Here is a 20,397-nt window from a genome sequence, read left to right on the forward strand (position 1 = left end):
ACACCATAAAAATCTTGATCATAACCCTTTAATCATATTAGATACTGTCTGCACATATAGAAATTATGCTTATTAACATATTGTAATATTGCTCCACAGGCCTTCTTTTATGGGGCAGGCACAGCAGTCATGAACCCAGTGAACCTTTTCAGGCGTTTAACAGGTCCTGAAAGAGAAAAACCTTTGCCTGTAGAGCCTACAAGATCAAATCGAAAACGGTTTATTGAAGATGTGCGTGTACCACCTGCCCTGGGACAGCTACCCAGAGACAATGATGTGGTAAATATACCAAAACAACAACCTCTTGATGATATCGATGGCAGCAACAATCCACCAGTGACAGCTGTGAGTTTCAGTGGGCATGCATGAATTTATGCTTTACATCTTTTTTTTTTTTTTTTTCTTCTAATTTTGCTATTTTATTTTTTTTACATGTATTTCTCAGACTTATTCTCTTATTTTGTTTATAATCTAGGGACTGATTTATTTAACCCTGTGTGTTGTATAAATGTACTGCCTTAGGAAGCCTAAGGAATACTGTAAATTGTGTTGCAAGGATCCAAGCACCCCATCGATAACTAAACATTTAAATCTGGAAAACCTAGTGCTATCCAATAAGTGATTAAACAAGATACAGACCTAGAAAGAATCTGAAGTACACAGTTAGGCCCATAAATCTTTGGACAGTCATCTTTTTTCTAATTTTGGTTCTGTACATTACCACAATGAATTTTAAATGAAACAACTGAACTGCTGACTTTCAGCTTTAATTCAGTGGGTTGAACAAAGATTGCATAAAAACTAAACTAAAGCCTTTTTTAACACAATCACTTCATTTCAGGGGCTCAAAAGCAATTGGACAATTGACTCAAAGGCTATTTCATGGGCAGGTGTGGGCAATTCCTTTGTTATTTTATTATCAATGAAGCAGATAAAAGCCCTGGAGTTGATTTAAGGGTGGGAGCTTGTATGTGGAAGATTTTGCTGTGAACAAACATGCGGTCAAAGGAGCTCTCCATGCAGGTGAAACAAGCCATCCTTAAGCACAAAAACAGAAATAACCCATCCGAGAAATTGCTACAATATTAGGAGTGGCAAAATCTACAGTTTGGTACATCCCGAGAAACAAAGAAAGCACTGGTGAACTCAGCAACGCAAAAAGACCTGGACGTCCATGGAAGACAACTGTGGTGAATGATCGCTGAATCATTTCCATGGTGAAGAGAAACCCCTTCACAACAGCCAAACAAGTGAACAACACTCTCCAGGAGGTAGGTGTATCGATATCCAAGTCTACCATAAAGAGAAGACTGCATGAAAGTAAATACAGAGGGTGCACTACAAGGTGCAAGCCACCCACAAGCCTCAAGAATAAAAAAAAAGGCTAGATTGGACTTTGCTTAAAAAAAAATCTAAAAAAAGCCAGCACAGTTCTGGAAAAACATTCTTTGGACAGATTAAACCAAGATCAATCTCTACCAGAATGATGGCAAGAAAAAAGTATGGAGAAGGCGTGGAACAGCTCATGATCCAAAGTTTACCACATCTCTATAAAACATGGCGGAGGCAGTGTGATGGTTTGGGTGTGCATGGCTGCCAGTGGCACTGGGACACTAGTGTTTATCCATCATGTGACACAGGACAGAAGCAGCCAAATGAATTCTGAGGTGTTCAGAGACACTGTCTGCTCAAATCCAGCTAAATGCAGTCACATTGATTGGGAGGTGTTTCATAATGACCCAAAACATACAGCCAAACAACCCAGGAGTTTATTAAAGCAAAGAAGTGGAATATTCTTGAATGGCCAAGTCAGTCACCTGATCTGACCCCAATTGAGCTGCATTTCACTTGTTGAAGACTAAACTTTGGACAGAAAGGCTCACAAACAAACAGCAACTGAAAGCCGCTGCAGTAAAGGCCTGGCAGAGCATTAAAAAGGAGGAAACCCAGAATCTGGTGATGTCCATGAGTTCAAGACTCAAAACTCATTGTCAGCAAAGGGATTAAAACCAAGTATTAGAAATGAACATTTTATTTTCAGTTTTTTAATTTGTCCAATTACTTTTGAGCCCCTGAAATGAAGTGATGTTGTTAAAAAAAAAAAAAAAGGCTTTAGTTCCTCACATTTTTATGCAATCTTTTTGTTTAACCCACTAAATTAAAGCTGAAAGTCTGCAGTTCAACTGCATCTGAGTTGTTTCACTAGGCAATACATTGAAGTCTATTGATGACGCTTTTTTTGGATGCAAAACAATTTTTTTCACCTATTGAAGTCTATAGGTGGCTAATATACATAGCGAAACCTGGTGAACGATATCGATCATCACTAAATATGAAAGTTTTTTGCAAGATCAAACCCCCTCTTAAAGGCAAACTATGTTGCATAATGAAAGACCATGAAATTCTAAGCTTTTTGTAAATGTATTTTCAGTTGAAATCAGTATCTCTCTGCATCTTTCTTGACTCTTGAATTGTTGTAAAATGCAGCTGTCATTTCCCACAATGCCCCACTGCATAATCCTTCACATGTCTGTTAATTAGCTGGCGTTATTTTAATTGTGAGAATTAGCAGAGAAGAGAATACCTAGGGCAGGCAGACACTGCTTTCAGTACATTTAGAAATACATTGTTGAAAAATAAGTAAACCTTAAACAAAATAAAATTGCTCAGGGTGCTTTTCTAAACAGATTTGCAATTTAAATTATTTGTTTTTCAGTTTCAGAGCGACTAAGGTTTTAATTAACTGCCAATATAATGAATTTTGCAACAACAGTGCCTCCTGCTGGTCACTTCCCATTCCTGTACAGTCAAAAACTTTCAAAGAGATGTACTATTTAGAAGAAAAGTGTTCTGATATTGTTCTGCTCAGGAAGGAGATGGGAAAAGGCATCTGAGGCATCTGATCTCTTTCCACAGCAATTTTACATTTAGTTTCTTAAGGGCAGAGACACACGGAAGGATTCGGGGAGATTTAGTCGCCTGACGACTAATCTCCCTGAAAAAGCCTTCCCGCCGGCTAGAATCTAAATTGCCGGCGGGGTGACACTCGGAGCGATTAATTTGCCAAAGTCGCCCAAGTTTCCTCGTGAGGCAACTGTGGGCGACTTCGGAAAACTAAGTGCTCCGAGTGCCATTTTGTCGGCGATTTAGATTCATGTGTGCCTGTGCCCTAAAGGTTTACTTATCCTTTAAAGCTCATAATAATCTGTAATAAGTAAGGATCGGCCGAATCCTTCTCCCTGGCTGAACCGAATCCTAATTTACATATGCAAATTAGGGGCTGGGAGGGAAATTGCATGACCTTTTGTCTCAAAACAAGGAAGTAAAAATTATTTTTCCCTTCCCACCCCTAATTTGCATATTTGGTTCGGTATTTGGCCGAATCTTTTGTGAAGGATTCAGGGGTTTGGCTGAATCCAAAATAGTGCATTCGGTGCATCCCTAGTAATAATGGAAAGTTGCTTGGAATTATAATTTCTATAATAAGTTAGAATAGTATGTTTAGGTTAGGTTTTGGTTTATAAATATTGTCATCATTTGGTCTCACTTCTACAGCAAGGCAAGTGATTTTATCCTCTTTATCTTTAGCCTGCAGATCCATCTGACACAGGGCAAGTTAAAAGCAACAATACAGGAGAGCCCTTGGTTCAGGAAGATCACTCAATCAAGAAATCCATAAAAGAATCACGGAATGATGAAAGGCCAAACACAGAGAGCCCAGAGGCTGAACCTCAAAGACCAGAAGAACCTGTCGTAGAAACACTAAGAAGCACAGTAAGAACCTATTCAATAATGAGATGACATTCTTACCTGGTGGCTTTGCTAACTCCAAATGTAAATCAAGCCTTTGACTTTAGTGCTGCTCGTTTTAAATTTGACTTATCTGTATTGCTAAATATGAAATATATATTCTTGTTAAGCCTTCTTGTTGCTCAGTTTAGATCTACAGTTGTGTCCAGAATAATAGCAGTCCGACATCACTAACCTGATCACTGTTTTTGGTAGAAATTATATTTTACATAATTTACTAGTAGGTGTAGTAATATAGAACCAACAGTCACAACATGCATGCTGCTGATTAATTCAGGCTTGTTCAAAATAATCGCTTGTTCCAAATAATAGTCTCCAAAAATGTATATGCAGATCAGCGCCTACGGCACCAGAGAAGGAAACAGAAAAAAATAGCGCAATATGTTTCAATATCACACCAACACCCAGTGTCCGGGTTTTTTTTTTTTTTTTTTTGAGGTGTATTTCCCCATTAAATTTCCACTGTTATTGGTGACATGCAAAGTTTCTCCAATTTTTCCACCACCGTTTGGCTGGATTGCCTACTTACAAACTGTAGGTATAGTATATGGCTCGTAGTAGTATATGGCTCGTAGTGTTTAGCAGGTCTCTCCCTCCTTCTCCTGTCAGCTCCTCATGTTCCCATAGAGAGATATAAAGCCAGGATAGTGTAACACCATTTATTAAAAAGTATAGAAAAAGTTTAAAACAAATTTGCACTCACATTTAGTGTGAAGAATGATCGCACATAGGAAAAGATATTTGCACAGGTTGCATTCTCCATCTAGGGGCCCTGTCAGCTTGTGTATCCCCCTTGTGGCTCTTCCTGCGTTATGTCTGCAGGGCCCCTAGATGGAGAGTGTAACCTGTGCAAATATCTTTTCCTATGTGCGATCATTCTTCACACTAAGGGGCACATTTACTAAGCTCGAGTGAAGGACTCGAATATAAAAAACTTCGAATTTCAAAGTATTTTTTTGGGTACCATCGACTTCGATTTGAACGATTCAAAGTAAAAATCGCTCGACTATTCGGGTACTGTCTCTTTAAAAAAACTTCGACTATATACTTCGGCAGTTTAAACCTACCGAAGTACAAAGCCTATGGGGACCTTCCCCAGCACTTTCCTAAACTTTCTTTTGATTGAAGAAAAATCGATCGATTAAAATCCTTCGAATCGATTTTTACTTCGATCGAACGAAGTATTTGCCAAAAATTCTTCGATATTCGAAGGATTTAACTTCGATGGTCGAATTCAAGGGTTAATTAACCCTCGATATTCGACCCTTAGTAAATGTGCCCCTAAATGTGAGTGCAAATTTGTTTTAAACTTTTTTTATACGTTTTAATAAATGGTGTTACACTATCCTGGCTTTATATCTCTCTATGGGAACATGAGGAGCTGACAGGAGAAGGAGGGAGAGACCTGCTAAACACTACGAGCCATATACTATACCTACAGTTTGTAAGTAGGCAATCCAGCCAAACGGTGGTGGAAAAATTGGAGAAACTTTGCATGTCACCAATAACAGTGGAAATTTAAAGGGGATATAGACCTCAAAAAAAAAAAAAACCTGGACACTGGGTGTTGGTGTGATATTGAAACATATTGCGCTATTTTTTTCTGTTTCTTTCTCTGTTGTCGTAGGCGCTGATCTGCATATACATTTTTGGAGACTATTTTTGTGCAGCTGAGAGTCTGTGGGAAGATCGGCAAGAGAAAGTGATTTTAAAGGACTTTTTTCATTTTTCTTCATTTTTCTCTGTTAATTGTTCCAAATAATAGCAGTGTGGAGTTCAGTTAGTGGGGTCATTCATTCTGTGAAGAAACAGGTGTGAACTATGGCCCTAATTTAAAGGGGAACTACCGTGGAAATGAAACTTAAATATAAGCTTCATCTCACTAAAATAATACAAAAAGACAACTACCCCCAAACACACCATTAAACAAGCAACATCTTGGTTCCAGACCAACAAGATTGATATTATGGAGTGATCAGCCCCATCCCCGGACCTTAATCCAATAGAAAACTTATGGGGTGACATGAAAAATTCTGTTTCTGAGGCAAAAGCAAGAAATGCAGAAGAATTGTGGAAATGTAACACAGATGTGCAGCAGTTCTCAGAAACACTGATTATACAACTAAATATTAGTTCAGTGATTCAAAGGAAAGCAAAATCTTGAAACATTTTTCAGTTTATACAGTGAATGTCTGAGTTTGTAAAGAAGAATACAGATACTGCTATTTTTTGGAACAGCCTAATATTCCCTTTTCTTCACTTTCTGTAAAGGAATATACTCGTGTATAAGCCGACCCGAGTATAAGCCGAGGTACCTAATTTTACCTACGAAAATTGGGAAAACTTATTGACTCGTGTATAAGCCTAGGTGAAAAATGACAGATCAACCTTTTCCATTGCATACCGTACTTTTACTCAGTTATTTGTTTTGTTGATAATTCATGCACGTACCACCAACCTGGTGCATAATGAACCACAACAGACTTTCAATGGGGCTTTAAATAGGTAAAGTTTATATAAATAAAAATATGTTAAATTAAAACATCATCTAGTATTAGCCCAACACTCACCTGGGCTGAAAGCCCTACCTACTAATGACACCCTAATCTAAGACTATTGCTACTGCACAAAAGTCACACCTTCGTCTTTTGAAAAAATGCTGCCCCCAAATCTACCCAATACGCACTGCATTTTTAAGCTTTCCAAAATGTGTACAACTCACCAATAAATGCCCAACCTCGCGCTGTGCCCGCACCCTATCCACAGAACTCTGGCAATGACAGACGCAGAAGTCAAGTGACCTCCCGCACTGGCTGATGGGCTGATGGGCTGATTGTCAGAGAGGATGAAGAAGAAGCAGCAGCAGCAGCCCCAGAGTGAGTAGCTCTAAGCACAGGACAGAGAAGCTCATACAAGCTACATATTCTGTACAGCTCCTGTGCTTGTCATGCTGCTTTGTGCGCCTATTGTGCCATGAACCGGAGCTCCAGCGCGTGAACCGGAACTTACAGACGTGTGACAGGAAGTTGGAAACCTTTGCCGGTGCTCATGCCTGGGATGGCGCCGTGTCTGCTCTCCGTACATGAGTCTCTGCAGGATTCATTTGTTCCGCAGGTGGCCGCACTTTGCAGCGAGGAGGCGGAGAACTTGGCCCGGTAAAATCAACTCTCTTTCTGCGAGCTGGTGCGACCTTTCTGCCCCCTGAGTTCGGAAGGTGAGTGACAGTCACTGACAGTCCAGGACCGGGTAGTGGCACTGAGGGAGGATGGGGCAGCTAGGGGAGGATCTGGCCGGGAAAGGGGGAAGCAGCACTGCCCCGAGTATAAGCTGAGGTAGAGTTTTTCAGCAGATTTTTTGTGCTGAAAAACTCGGCTTATACTCGAGTATATACGGTAAAACAAATTTGATACGTTTCTTCATGTCTTGATTTGGAATAGAATGAGCAGTGTCCCCAATGCGAGTGTGTTTGTGTATAAATAGAAGCTATTATAAGGATTTATTCACCTATTTTTTTGAAACACACTGCTATTACTCTGAACACAACTGTATATAAAGGCTTCCAGAAGACACTTTTAGAATGGTCTTTTGAGATAAAAAAAACCCCCAAACATTCCTTTAATGGAATTTTTTTTTTTTTATATCTGATGAAAGGTTATATCATTATTATTATTATCATTAGTAAGCTCCTAAATACATAATGTTTCCTTCTCCAGCTTACTCACACTGAGAGCTCCAATCATAGCAGGGACAATTGATTTGTATCAGGTGACATTTCTTAGGCTGAAGGAGTAGGTGTGAGTTAATAGCAGACCTGAGCCTAGATTGGCTACCCATATGCTGGGCCAAATCAGGTGCTTCGTTCATTGAAGCCTACGTGGACCAGTCAAACAGGCCCATTGTTGGGCCCCATGCACAAGCAATTAAACTGCCATCTCACCCCGAAGGAGACTGAACTGGCAGCTTAAAGTGATACTGACACTAAAAAACAACTTTTTAAAAGATGATTGTACATTCAAAGTTACCTATACGTAGGTCATGTTGATCATTTTTGCCGAGAGGTTTGTTTTTGTAAGTAATTGTTAGTTGAAGTTTCTAAACCTGACTTTTTGCCAACCTGACCCATCTCAGACTGTCAGTTAAAGTCTCCAATGCTAACAGACTCCTACTGCGCAAATATGGCAGCCCCCTCATACAGGAACATGGGGCATCAGATATGTAATGTAAAAAGCATTGTGCAAACACTTTATGGCAAAGTTATAAGTAGCTGTCAAAGGCAATATTATGATAGATGTAAAAAGGTTTAATTTCTGGTGGCAATATCTCTTTAAATGTCCTTGTATGGCCACCTTTAGTCTTCATAGCTGGGCTGGGTTACTTGCAGCTGGCTTTCAATGTGCTTTCAGATCTGCTTAGTAATTCAGAAAAACTGAAATTATCCTCCAAGAATAAAGCAGAGTAATGACACGGTCTCACAGGATCCTGTTTGTGAAAATACAACTGCAGGGGGGGGGAAGACACTTTATAACCCAGGTTTTCAGTCTTTTTTTACTCTTCCGTTTTATTTTATTCACCAACATTTTATGCAAACACCCCAACCCTTCCATCATTACCTTTTGAGTTTTGGGTTCTGGGGCTTGGTGCTGTTGTCACTCATGTTAGCTGTTAAAGGAGAACTAAAGCCTAACTAAAGAAGTAGCTAGAAATGTTGTACATTATGTTTTGTGCTTCTGTAACAGCCCAAAGCAACCACAGCCCTTTAACAGTAAAGATCTATGCCACCAAAGTGGTCCCTGAAGCTCCCCATCTTCTTTTCTGCTGATTCACTGCACATGCTCTGTGCTGCTGTCACTTACTGAGCTTAGGGACCCACTCACAATATACAGTACACATAGAATATGCCCCATACGTTTTAATTACTCCTCGGTGCAGATTCAGGCATTGGAGGTCACGGGCGCCATCTTCCGGCTCTTTGGTTATCTTCAGAGTGAGACCAGCGCTTCAGCAATTTTCGTGTGTTTAGTCACATGCGCAGTTGTCACGAAACAGAAAATTGCTCCAACTGCGCTGCCACGCCTCATTCCGAAGATTACCGAAGAGAAGAAGATGGCCCCCATGAACTCCGATGCCTGAATCTGCACCGAGGGGTAAGTTATGGGCATTCGCCCGGGGTAACACTTAGGCTGGGGGTCTATGTAGGGTTTTTTTAACTTCAGCTTTAGGGTTGAATTCTTCTTTAACTGTCACAGAAAACATCTTGTCTAGGAGGGAACTGCACATTAACCTTTCATTCTAAGGCTGCCTTGGGACAAGCTGACAGGTTGCTTAGAAACAGATATATTTAAAGGGGTGGTTCACCTTTAAGTTAACTTTTAGTATATCATAGAATGGCCAATTCTAAGCAACATTTCAGTTGGTCTTCATTATTTTATTTTTTTTTATAGTTTTTGAATTATTTGTCTTCTTCTGACTCTTTCCAGCTTTCAAATGGGGTCACTGACCCTATCTAAAAACAAATGCTCTCTAAGGCTACAATTGTATTGTTACTTTGTATTACTTGTTTTTTTTTTTTGTTTGTTTTCGTTCAGTGAGCAGAAGAGTGCTCTTAGCGTAGGGATCCTGAGGCAGAGCTGCACAGAAACACATCGATGGAATAATCCGCAGGGGAAAAAGAGCACAGGCCTACATGCAAGTATGGACTTTACAAATGATTTGGATTGGATGGAGCCAGTTTTATTTACCCCAGCACTAGAGTTGGACTTAAGTGCCACTAAACTTTTATTGTGCTTTCTCTTTGCCTAATGTAAATATTAACTACTGATCTGCTGTACATACAAATCCCAAGAGTAAATCGTGAAATGGACAGTATTCAAACAGGCAGAGACGCAAGGCTGCACGAGGTATTGCTCACATTTCTGTATTCTTCTGTATTTGCTATTGAAAATGCTCTCACCTCAAACCAATGTTATAGATTAGGTAGAGCAGGAGATATCCCGCAGCCTTGTACTATTGTCACAGAAGCACGCACTCTATTATGGCCTATTTGCAACAGCCACCAGAATACATTGCTACCTACCCAACCCCCATCCCTGGCACCAGCTTGGGTCAAATAGTATTGTGGTAGGGATGTGCTGAACAAAGGAAAATTGAGTTTATAAAACCTGGATCTCTTTTGTGCAATTTTTAATCTTGTAAAAAGAAAAAAAAAAAGACAAAAGTTGTTCTATGCCACAGTTTATTACTTAGTACAGAACTGGCAACTTAAAAATGCTAAATTCACTTAAACTAATTATATAAATAGTGGTATTAGAATGTTTTGTTCTTTTCATTTAAAATATTTTTCAGAACTGTTAAACCGAAAACTGTCACAGAACACCGTACCTTTCTGGAATCTTTTTGTACAATACATATTTTTCTATTTAAAAAAGCCCTTTTGCAAAAGTCAGTGCGTTCACAGCAAACCTATTCAGGATTCATTAGAACGGACCACTCTTTACATTTTCACTTCCACAATAAAGTCAAATGAAAAATATTTACAAAGCAATGAACAATCTGTAGTGCTTCAGGTGTAATGGCCTAGATATACAATATGATTAAAAGGTGCACTCTTATTATTAGGGGAATGTTGCATTGGGAGCTGCACCCCAGCAGATGGGTGACCGGTGATTTGCACAGGAATGAATGTGGGGGATTTTGAACATTTTGTGGCCTTCCCATCTGAATCAGACAGTACCATTACTGTTACTCTGGGAGGTCGAATTTTGAATTCATGTGAATTTTTTAACTCTAATAAATTTGAATATACTCAAATTCGATTGGGAAGTTATTTAAAAAAAAAAACTGAATATCTAAAACTCGAACGAATATTACCGACCCGAAAACTCAAATTCGATTAACTCAGTTTTTTCTCTGGAAAAATTTGTCAGGAATAGGGATAGGCAAATTTTTTCGCCAAAAAAATGATGCCCATAGACATGTATGGTGGCGTGCGTCAAAAGGCCTGTGACACTTCACCGGCGACGAATTTTTGGCGAAACTAAATGGGTCAAATTCGCCCATCCCTAGTCAGGAAGGCTACTAACATCTTCAAAGGTGTCACTGGAGCTTTCCCATTGACTTATACATGAACTTGGCAGGTTTTAAGCGGCGATTAGTCAAATTCGAATTGTTTCAAGGTTTGATAAATCTTGATTTTGGAATTCATATTAAAATTTGAATCAAGTTTGGATTATTCCCAATTTGAATTGAGTTTTGACCCCCAAAAAAATGTGAAAATTCAAATTTACTATTACTAATAAATCTTACTCTTAAAGTGACTCGGATAGAAACTCTTATGGTACTTTGGCAAGGAGTGCGGGTAAGGCTGGAAGTCTCCCTGTTTTAGCCTTTGTGGCTCGGTGATGTCCTGCAGTCAGGGCAGAGCTTAGTGGCTAATACAATAAATCTTAACTATTGATCCTGCCTACCATAAAATGTTAGAATTAGTTCATATTATAAATGTATATTTTTAACACAACATTACAGTAACAAAGGCCGGGTCTTATGCCTTTCAGCTGCTAAACCTGCAGCACAAGTAAGGGGGGAACTAAATGGGAATGAGTAGAAATTGATTTTTTTTTATCAAAAAGAGTGACTTCTACTTACTGCGCAACATTCATTTAAAGCAGAGTTGTACTTTTTTGTCTTTACTTCCCTCCTGTGATACTTAGTCCCTGGGTCAAAGTGGTACTTAAAAGGGGTGGTTCACCTTCAGAATAAAGTTAGTCAATAAATTCATGGGCATTTATTATTCATTTTACTAATATACATTAATTTGCCAAAATGAACCATTACATTGTTAACTAACCTGAAAGACACGACTCCACTGCACTAAATCTTGTCAGACTGTCTCTTTCAGAAAGGTTCCCCGACACTGCTCCACAGTCCTCCCCCCTCCCCCCAGTAAAATTTGTCATCGCTACTGTGGGCTACAGCTGCTTCAATCACTTGCAGACTCCTGCACATTGTAAGTTTTCCACTCAAAAATGCTGAGGTAAGGGAGGGAAAGTCAAAGCCCCTACCCCAATTTTTAGATGAGTGCATCCTGTGGCCTTTAATATTTAAGCCACGGCATTCCTTCTCCCCTCCTTCCCACTTTGCAAAAAAAAAAGAGCCATTTCTATCAAAGCTTTTCTTCCCTGATTAATCACGTGACATGGGTTTTTTAGTTCAGAGAGAGAGGAGCTGATAGTTTTCTGCTCAGCCACAGATCTGCTCCCCAGTGCACTAGCAGAGCAACTCGTTGTCCCAGTACGGAAGCATTAACTGAGTGGGAAGAGACGGCTGACAGTAAGTGGGTAACGGACCCTTGTTAATACCGGTGGTTGTTTGGAACAATGGGTACTGGATGTATTAGTTTATTACGCATAATTAGCGATGGCTATTTGCACGGACTCTTATTTCTATCCAGCTTTTTTGCCTGAGCCTTACAATTCGGGGCCCGGTATGGATAGCCTACGTTTATAATGTGCCTTCTGAGCATTAACTTGCGCTATAGAGTGGTTTCTTCTGCTAGCCAATCAGAGGCTAGTATGGCAAAATCTTAGTCTGACACTCCCACATGACTCCACCCCCTTTAAAACTTTCTCCTCAGCCTGTGTGAGAACAGCAGCTTTTCGAGTGCGTTTTAAACTGTACAGTTGGCAAAATAGTTACACAATTATTGCGAAAAATAGATAATCATGCTTAGGGGGACTATAATCTTTTGGTTTTTTTTGGGTAGCAGTGAAGAAAGGTGAACAACCCCTTTAACAAAAGGGCTGCTTGTAAATGGGCCCCATTGTTTCCCTTGCTGTAGATTAGCAACTCGGCAGTGGTTTCTGGAGAGAGGAGGAAGAGTTGTTCAGAGTAAGGCTTCCTGGAGCATTGGAGTTTAATACAGTTGCCCTGCTGGATATGCCTCCACAGCTTGGCGTTGTTGTTGTGAGTAAGCAGAAGTACTGTTCAGTACCCAGTTCATATTTCAAGTACTATGAAATACCTATAAAATTGTAAGTCTAAAAAAGAATAAATAAAAAAGGCAGAGTTACTGGACATTCAGACAGGCGAGTTTGGCTGTTCTACCCTAATTAGAGTTTGGTCTTTCTAAGAGGGAGGAGAGGGTGACTCTCTGCTCATCCATACGTTTAGCCTGAGAACGCAGGATAAGGCTGAAAAAGTCTTCGTCTGGGACTGTCGGGCCTTTCTTGGGAGGTGGAGGGGGAGCACAACGCTGATCGTCCAGTCGGGAGCCCTGCAAATTATAGAAGAAACGTAAACCTGTAACTCCACATACCTGTTAGTGACTGATCCAATAAACATAGTTGCCTAATTTCATATGTGGCCTATTAGGAAAGGTTTGAATGATCTGGGAAAATATCTGCAGATGAATAACATTTGATTACAATTATCAGTATTTTAACATTTGATAGGGAATGGAATATTTTTTTATATAATGTTTTTCTCTGACGGGACTCAAACCGCTTTTACAGCAAGCAAGGCAGCCGTTATAAGTAATAATATGTGCCACCTTCTTACATGCATTATATATACATTAGACCAGTGATCCCCAACCAGTAGCTCGTGAGCAACATGTTGCTCTCCAACCCCTTGGATGTTGCTCCCAGTTGTCTCAAAGCAGGTGCTTATTTTTGAATTCCAGGCTTGGAGGCAAGTTTTGGTTGTATAAAAACCAGGTGTACTGCCAAACAGAGCCCAACGTAGGTTGACAATCCACATAGGGGCTACTAAATGGCCAATCACAGCCCTTATTTGGCACCTGGGAACATTTTTCATGCTAGTGTTGCTCCCCAACTCCTTTTACTTCTGAATGTTGCTCATGGGTTCAAAAGGTTGGGGATCCCTGCATTAGATTGAACAGTAAATAAAATTCACTCCCACCTGACATTTTACCAGCATGTCAAAAAAATCTTCATCGGGTTCCTGGTTCTCATTATCCATTAAGTGTCCTAGAACGGAGTGGCTTCGCTGGTTAATCCGCAGTCCGGAGAGATCGCCGAGACTGACCCTCTGATCATCAAGTCTGCGGCTCTGAGAACTGGCAATCAGGTCCAGGAACCTGTCAGAGTGAGGCGACATGGCACAGGCAGACACTGCTAAAGATGGAGAGACACCGTTACAATGCAGCTTTTGTGTTACAATTGCCAAAGATCAGCATTTACATCCTGACTATATTCTCAGCAAACTTGCGTCGGTTCCTTTAAAAAGGCAAGTGGAGTTTCCTTCTTGCTTTCTCGGTGACAAGGAAACCACAGACAAAAGATCAATTGCAGACTACAAGGGTAGAAAGTACATTGGCGATTTAGGTCCGATCCGACGCCACACAGTGAACGCTGGCGCAAAGTCGGATGCACCGGAAATAAGGTAAGAAATAGAAATGTCGGATGAAGTCGCAGCGTGCATCCCGACATGCTGTGACTATATCCGACATTCCTACAACTAACCTTATCTTCGTTGCATCTGACTTAACGCCAGCATTTTGTTGCGTGGCGTTGGATCGGACCTAAATCGCCCCTGTAATTCTACTGTAAGAGCTGGCTGGGGCTGTATTTGCATCTCACTACTGACCCCTACATCTCTTAACCATAGAGCTACCCTTTCTGGCTACTCAACGTGTCATCTCTAGGTCTGGTTGAAAAAAAAATCACGTGCTACATAATTTACACAGTTTGAAGTGTTTCACTACTCTGCTTCTTTGGGCATATTAATAAAGTTAAGCGTATTTGAACTACACCATTAATTCATTCTAAATACTACTAAATAATCGACACATTCTTGTTCATTTAATGGCCACAATAATCAAACTCTTAGTACAAGCCTATAAAAGTCTGATAATTGTAGATCGTACAATACAGGTGTGATTCTTCAGGACCTGAAAACCCCACAATGCAAGTGTGGCCAAGAATCATTGTGTGCGACCTACACTTTTTCATGGCTTTCGGTGTCATGGAAGGAATAGCAGGGGGAACATTTAGTCTCTTCCCATCTTGTAAGCTACATCTCTGGTCATCCATGCGGTTGCTCTGAAATCTACTCAAAAGATCAAAGAATCCTTCTTCTCCAACACCCTCTGTGCTTGTGGTTTTCTGCAGGTCAAATAGACAAAAAGGAACTTATTTAACTCGGGTGGTAACAGATGTTATCCATCATTAGTATCACACACATTTTGTGATGTTTTGTCAAAAGGTCCATTTGCAAACAGAAGTGTCTTGTTGTGAAATATAATCCCTTCTTAAAGTATAAATAAACCTTTAAAGTGAGTGAATGTAAAATTGAGGAGAGTGCTATTTTAAGCACTTTGCAGTTTACCTTGATTTTTTTTAATTTTTTAATTCAAAGATATTAAAGGGGAAGGAAAGTCTTCTTCCACTTGGGGGTGTTAGGCACCTCTAGTGAATGTATTGACTTAACTGAAACCCTAGGCCAGTGCTCCTATCAGCAGAAAACTGCACCGGCCCAGTATTCTTCCAGTGATCACCACGGAGCGATCCTCTTCCAGCTTCTTCTTTCTTCAAATTTCCAGGGGCATGCGCAGTAGAAAGAAATAGCTGACTTTTTAGTTAAAGTTCGGCTTTTCGCTCTCCTTCGCATGCGCAGCCGCAAGAAGAAAGTAGAAGCAGGAAGAGGATCGCTCCGTGGTGCTCACTGGTATAACCCCGGGCCAGTGCAGTTTTCTGCTGATAGGAGCACCAGCCCGGGGGGGGGGGGATTGTATTTTCTTACCTGACAGTTGGCACCCCCAAGTGGAAGAAGACTTTCCTTCTCCTTTAAAGGAACAGTTCAGTGTAAAAATAAAAACTGGGTAAATAGGTTGTGTACAATAAAATGTATTTAGTGCTTAAAATAGCCATCTCATCAATTTTACATTCACTTATTTTAAAGGTTTAGGTGGGGCTGTGAAGAACAGAATGCTGTAGTGTCCGACCCATTAGAGAAAGGATTGTGTTCAATAGAGATCCATGTTTATACCAGATTGGTTTAGTGTAGAACACAAGCTAGAATGGGCAAGGAGAACAGTGCTAATGTAACATACACGCTGCGAGTTGCTCAGCTTTCTGTAGGCACCGGTGGAGTTACTGGTGTCCTGTAAGACTTTGGTAGATGAACTGTTCTTCAGCTTCTTGCCTTTTAGTCTGTTTACAAACATGAGCTTGGCCGAGGGCTTGGACAGCAGGCCTTTCTGCTTGGCAAGTATTTCACTATTCCAGTTTTGCACCTGAAACTAAAACAGGAGCCATTATAAACATTTTCTCACCCCTACAATCTGTCAACTCTCAGTAATATATAACCAGACACTGCTTTTTTTCTAGTTTTCTGACTACACAAACCATGTTTCCAACAAAGGAGAATTCTTACTGTATCTTCCTACTTCAAGCCTAGATCCTCTACTATTATCTATTTACAAAACACCTCTGTACCACGGATAGTCACAATTTTCTCTCCCCATCTAGTTCACTCCATTTTTTTTTTTTTTTTTTTGTATTTCAACTAGGGATGCACCCCCGAATGCTTCGCGAAAGATTCGGCAGAATACAGAATCCTAATTTGCATATGCAAATTAGAGGTGGGAAGGGGAAAACATTTTTTTACTTCCTTGTTTTGTGACAAAAGTCACACAATTTCCCTCCCCCCTCAATTTGCATATGCAAATTAGGGCTTGGCCGAAAACGAATCCTGCTTAAAAAGGCCAAATCCTGAACTGAATCCTGCATTCAGTGCATCCCTAATTTCAACATTTTGTTGAAGTTTTACAAGAACTTCTTAATTCTGATGTCAGCAGCCTGTGCTTGGATATCCCACCATTAAAACCTGACTCATCTGACTCCTGTTGAAAATGACGTTGTGAAGTGAGGTGTGAGTTGCAGAAGCATTTAGAGAAGAGACACGTCCCTTACCTTCTCTGGGGTTATCTTAACAATATCAAGGTTCTCCATACTGTGACGTCTGCTTACCCTGGGTCGTGCACCTTATTTGAAAAATCACAAAGTATGACATTAACTGCAGCTAATGCATCGAATTTTAATAAATGACACGGTTCATGAAAACAACATGTATCTGGTCTTTAAAAGGTCTTTATTAGGCTTGGGCAAATTTGACCCATTTTGCTTAGCCAGAAATTCGCTGAAATGTCGCTGATGCCCATTAAAGTCTACGGGCGGCAAAAAAATTGACGCACAACGCCATACAAGTCTATGGCCGTGGAAACAAGGTGAAAAAATTCGCCCATCCCTAGTCTTTGTGCAAGAGTTGCACAGGAAAAAGAGATTTTTGTACTTGCCGTTAAATCTTTTTCTCTTGTCCTAGATTGGGGGATGCAGGCACCTTGGGGATGAAGATCCTGCAGCTGGAGAATGGACACTAACTTGTTAACTGTGACTCCGCCTCCTGCTCTGGGCTTGCCTCCTCCTACTACATTCAGTTTCAACCAAAGAAGGAGTATAGCAACCAAAAACAAAAAGGAGTACCTCAACCCCCTCAAAACAGAAAACTATAAAAAATACTCCAACAGGAGAAAACGGTTTACAACCTAAGTTGTCTAATATTTCAGTGTCAATACAGGGAGGGAATGCCTGTGTCCCCCAATCTAGGACAAGAGAAAAAGATTTAACGCTAAGTACAAAAATTTCTCTTGCCTAATTGGGGGACACAGGCACCTTGGGGATGTCCCAAAGCAACCCATGAGGGTGGGACACTGATACCCCTATGACTGTGCTCAGTTATTAACAGTCTGTAGCACCTTCCTCCCAAAGCTTGCTTCAGCTGATGTCTGTGTGTAGCCTGTAGAATCGCGTGAATGTATGAAGCGATGCCCAGGTAGCCGCTTTGCAGATTTGTTCTGCAGATGCCTGATGCCGAACTGCCCAGGAAGTACTGAGAGAACGTGTTGAATGGGCCTTTACTTTGATCGGTAGAGTTTTCCCCTTCACCACGTAAGCTCTAGTGACTGTGGAGCAAATCCACTTGGCTATCATAGTCTTAGATGCTTTTGTCCCTCTTTTAGGTCCAGTGGGCACAATGAAAAGAGCTTCTGCTTTTTGGATATCCTTAGTGGCTTCCAAATAAAATTTGATTGCCCAAACAACATCCAACTTGAGTAGTTTACTCTCGATAGGACCCTTGGGTTGAGGACAGAGAGAAGGAACAACAATATCTTGGTAGGAGTCCGGAGTTGGATGGAGCACCACCTTATCCTTGTGAATTATGGTGAAAGGAGACTCTCCTGGCCGATGTGTTAGCTAGAAGAAATGCAACCTTCTCTGTAAGCGTGGTAAGAGGTATGTTGCCCAACGGCTCATAGGGATTGTCTTGTAAGACATTAAGTACCAGGTTGAGATCCCAAGGCGGAACTGGGTATCTGTAAGGGGGAGCTAAACGTGTTGCCCCTTGAAGAAAGGTTCTTTTTTTTTCTTTAATGTTTGAAATATTTTATTTGGTTTTCACAATAAACCATAAAAATCAATATGATAAATAGTATGCAGAATAAGAAGATTAATACAATGACATATTATACAGAATGTATAACTTACAATGAAGTAATATATAAAATAAATAGGGATGCACCGAATCCAGGATTCGGTTTGGGATTCGGCCAGGATTCTGCCTTTTTCAGCAGGATTCAGATTCAGCCGAATCCTTCTTCCTGCCCGAACCGAATCAGAATTTGCATATGCAAATTAGGGGTTGGAAGGTAAATCATGTGACTTTGTCACAAAACATGGAAGTAAAAAAAATTGTCCCATTCCCACCCCTAATTTGCATATGCAAATTCGGGTTTGGTATTTGGCCGAATCTTTCGCGAAGGATTCGGGGGTTCGGCCGAATCCAAAATAGTGGATTCGGTGCATCCCTAAAAATAAAATAGAAACGAACAATAACTAACTCCCTAACTAAGACAGTGGACGCATAGACATTCTTAAAAGAAAAAGAAGAAAGAAAAAGCCCATTGTCTTGGGAATGTCAGATAACCACCCCCAGCCACGAATATTTTACAATTGAAGAAACTGAGCTATTGGACTTCTGGTATTGGAATCACAGAACTCAAATTAAGGAGAGAAGAAAGGTTTTGATGTTGTCCTTTAAAGCTAGCTTCTCTTGGAAGAAAATAGACAATGCCGATACCTGTACCTTCAGTGAACTCACTGCTAGTCCCTTCGTCAGGCCCTCCTGAAGGAAGGATAGGATTTCTGTTGCCTTCCTTGGGTCTAAACTCTTCATCTCACACCAAGTGATGAATGTCTTCCACACTCTGTGGTAGATCTTGGCTGAAGCAGGTTTCCGTGCCAGAAGCATTGTGGGAATTGCCCCCGACGGTGCTCCCTTTCCATTTAAAATGAAGGCTTCAATAGACATGTCGTTAAAGCCCACTGATGAGAAGATGGGTGGACTATGGGACCTTGTGTGAGTAGATCGACTCTTTGTCGGAGATGAAACGGTTCATCCTTTGCCAAGGCTATTATGTCTGCAAACCACTATCTTCTGGGCAAGTAAGGGCCCATGAGAATGGTCACTCCCTCTTTATTTTCTTGATGACCTTTGGTAGAAGTGCCAGGGACGGAAAGATGTAAGTCAGGGAGAAGTCCCACGGAATCACCAGTGCATCCGCTGCATGGGCTTCTGGGTCTAGGCTTCTGGCTACAAACCTTTGGACTTTGCGGTTGTGTCTGGAGGCCATGAGGTAGATATCGGGCAGTCCCCACTTTTTTTCGATTAGCTGAAAGACTCTCCGTGATCGGTGGTCTCCCTGCTGAGGTAGTCCGCTATCCAGTTGTCTACTCTTGTAATGTGTACCGCAGACAGAGCTGGAACATTTTGTTCTGCCCATGTCAGAATCCTGCTTGCTTCCTTTAGAGCCGCTGGGCTTCTGGTGCCCCCTTGGTGTTTTATGTACGCCACTGCTGTGACATTGTCGGACTATATCCGCACTGCTTTCCCCCGAAGAAATGGTGTCAATCTTTCTAGACTGGCGTCTGTTGTGAGCACTGTCCAGAGGTGGCTGGGGAAGGGTTTTCCAAGGGATGCTCGAAGTGGGCGAGTCCACTGGTCGAGCGAGAGTCTGACTGTGGCAGGGACTATCCTGCAGTCTAGTTGTGCCGGTCCTTCCTCTGGTGCCGCAGTAACCACTGTTGAAGCGTTCTGTTGTGGAACTGTGCATATGGAATTGCCGGGAAGGATGTGACCATGGTGCTGATCGGAGAGGAACACTGTTGGCTAATTTGAGGGCTCTAATCCAGTTCTGTAGAATCTTGACCTTGTCTCCTGGGAGAAACGCCCTCCCCCTCCTGGAGTCTAGGACTAGGCCCAGGTATTCGTCTGTGTTGGGTGGACTTGTTGTAGTTGATGACCCAGCCGAAGCTGGTTAGGGTCTGAAGTACCAGAGATGTATGGAGTTCGGCAATTTTTTGCTGATGGCCTTTTTACGAGCAGATCGTCTAAACAGGGAATGACCATTATTCCCTGTAGTCTGAGTTCTTCCAGTGCCGCTGCCATCACCTTGGTGAAGGTGCGTGGCGCAGACGACAGTCCGAATGGGAGTGCTAAGAACTGCCAGTGTTT

General features: G+C 41.2%; 2 protein-coding genes across 8 annotated transcripts in view; one reads left to right on the forward strand and one right to left on the reverse strand.

Annotated features, from left to right (window-relative positions):
• Window positions 1–10,617, forward strand: part of clcc1.S (chloride channel CLIC-like 1 S homeolog) — a 31,770-nt gene extending 21,153 nt beyond the window's left edge. Inside the window, exons 11-13 of one of the 2 annotated variants that reach the window (XM_018259458.2) lie at window positions 100–345; window positions 3,589–3,834; window positions 9,396–10,617. In XM_018259458.2, the coding sequence (XP_018114947.1) occupies window positions 100–345; window positions 3,589–3,801 (459 nt within the window). In that variant the 3' untranslated portion in view covers window positions 3,802–3,834; window positions 9,396–10,617. 2 annotated transcript variants of the gene reach the window in all.
• Window positions 10,618–11,575: 958 nt separating this feature from the next.
• Window positions 11,576–20,397, reverse strand: part of gpsm2.S (G-protein signaling modulator 2 S homeolog) — a 34,096-nt gene continuing 25,274 nt past the window's right edge. For 4 of the 6 annotated variants that reach the window (XM_018259368.2, XM_018259372.2, XM_018259371.2 and 1 more), the window contains 5 exons: window positions 16,740–16,810; window positions 15,878–16,066; window positions 14,768–14,930; window positions 13,726–13,940; window positions 11,576–13,078 (listed from right to left, as the gene is read on the reverse strand). In XM_018259368.2, the coding sequence (XP_018114857.1) occupies window positions 12,911–13,078; window positions 13,726–13,940; window positions 14,768–14,930; window positions 15,878–16,066; window positions 16,740–16,810 (806 nt within the window). In that variant the 3' untranslated portion in view covers window positions 11,576–12,910. The remainder of the gene's footprint in view (window positions 13,079–13,725; window positions 13,941–14,767; window positions 14,931–15,877; window positions 16,067–16,739; window positions 16,811–20,397) is intronic. The other 2 variants (XM_018259369.2, XM_018259374.2) reach the window with 2 other exon arrangements.

This window comes from Xenopus laevis, chromosome 4S (genome assembly GCF_017654675.1).
Source record: "Xenopus laevis strain J_2021 chromosome 4S, Xenopus_laevis_v10.1, whole genome shotgun sequence".
NCBI lineage: Eukaryota > Metazoa > Chordata > Amphibia > Anura > Pipidae > Xenopus > Xenopus laevis.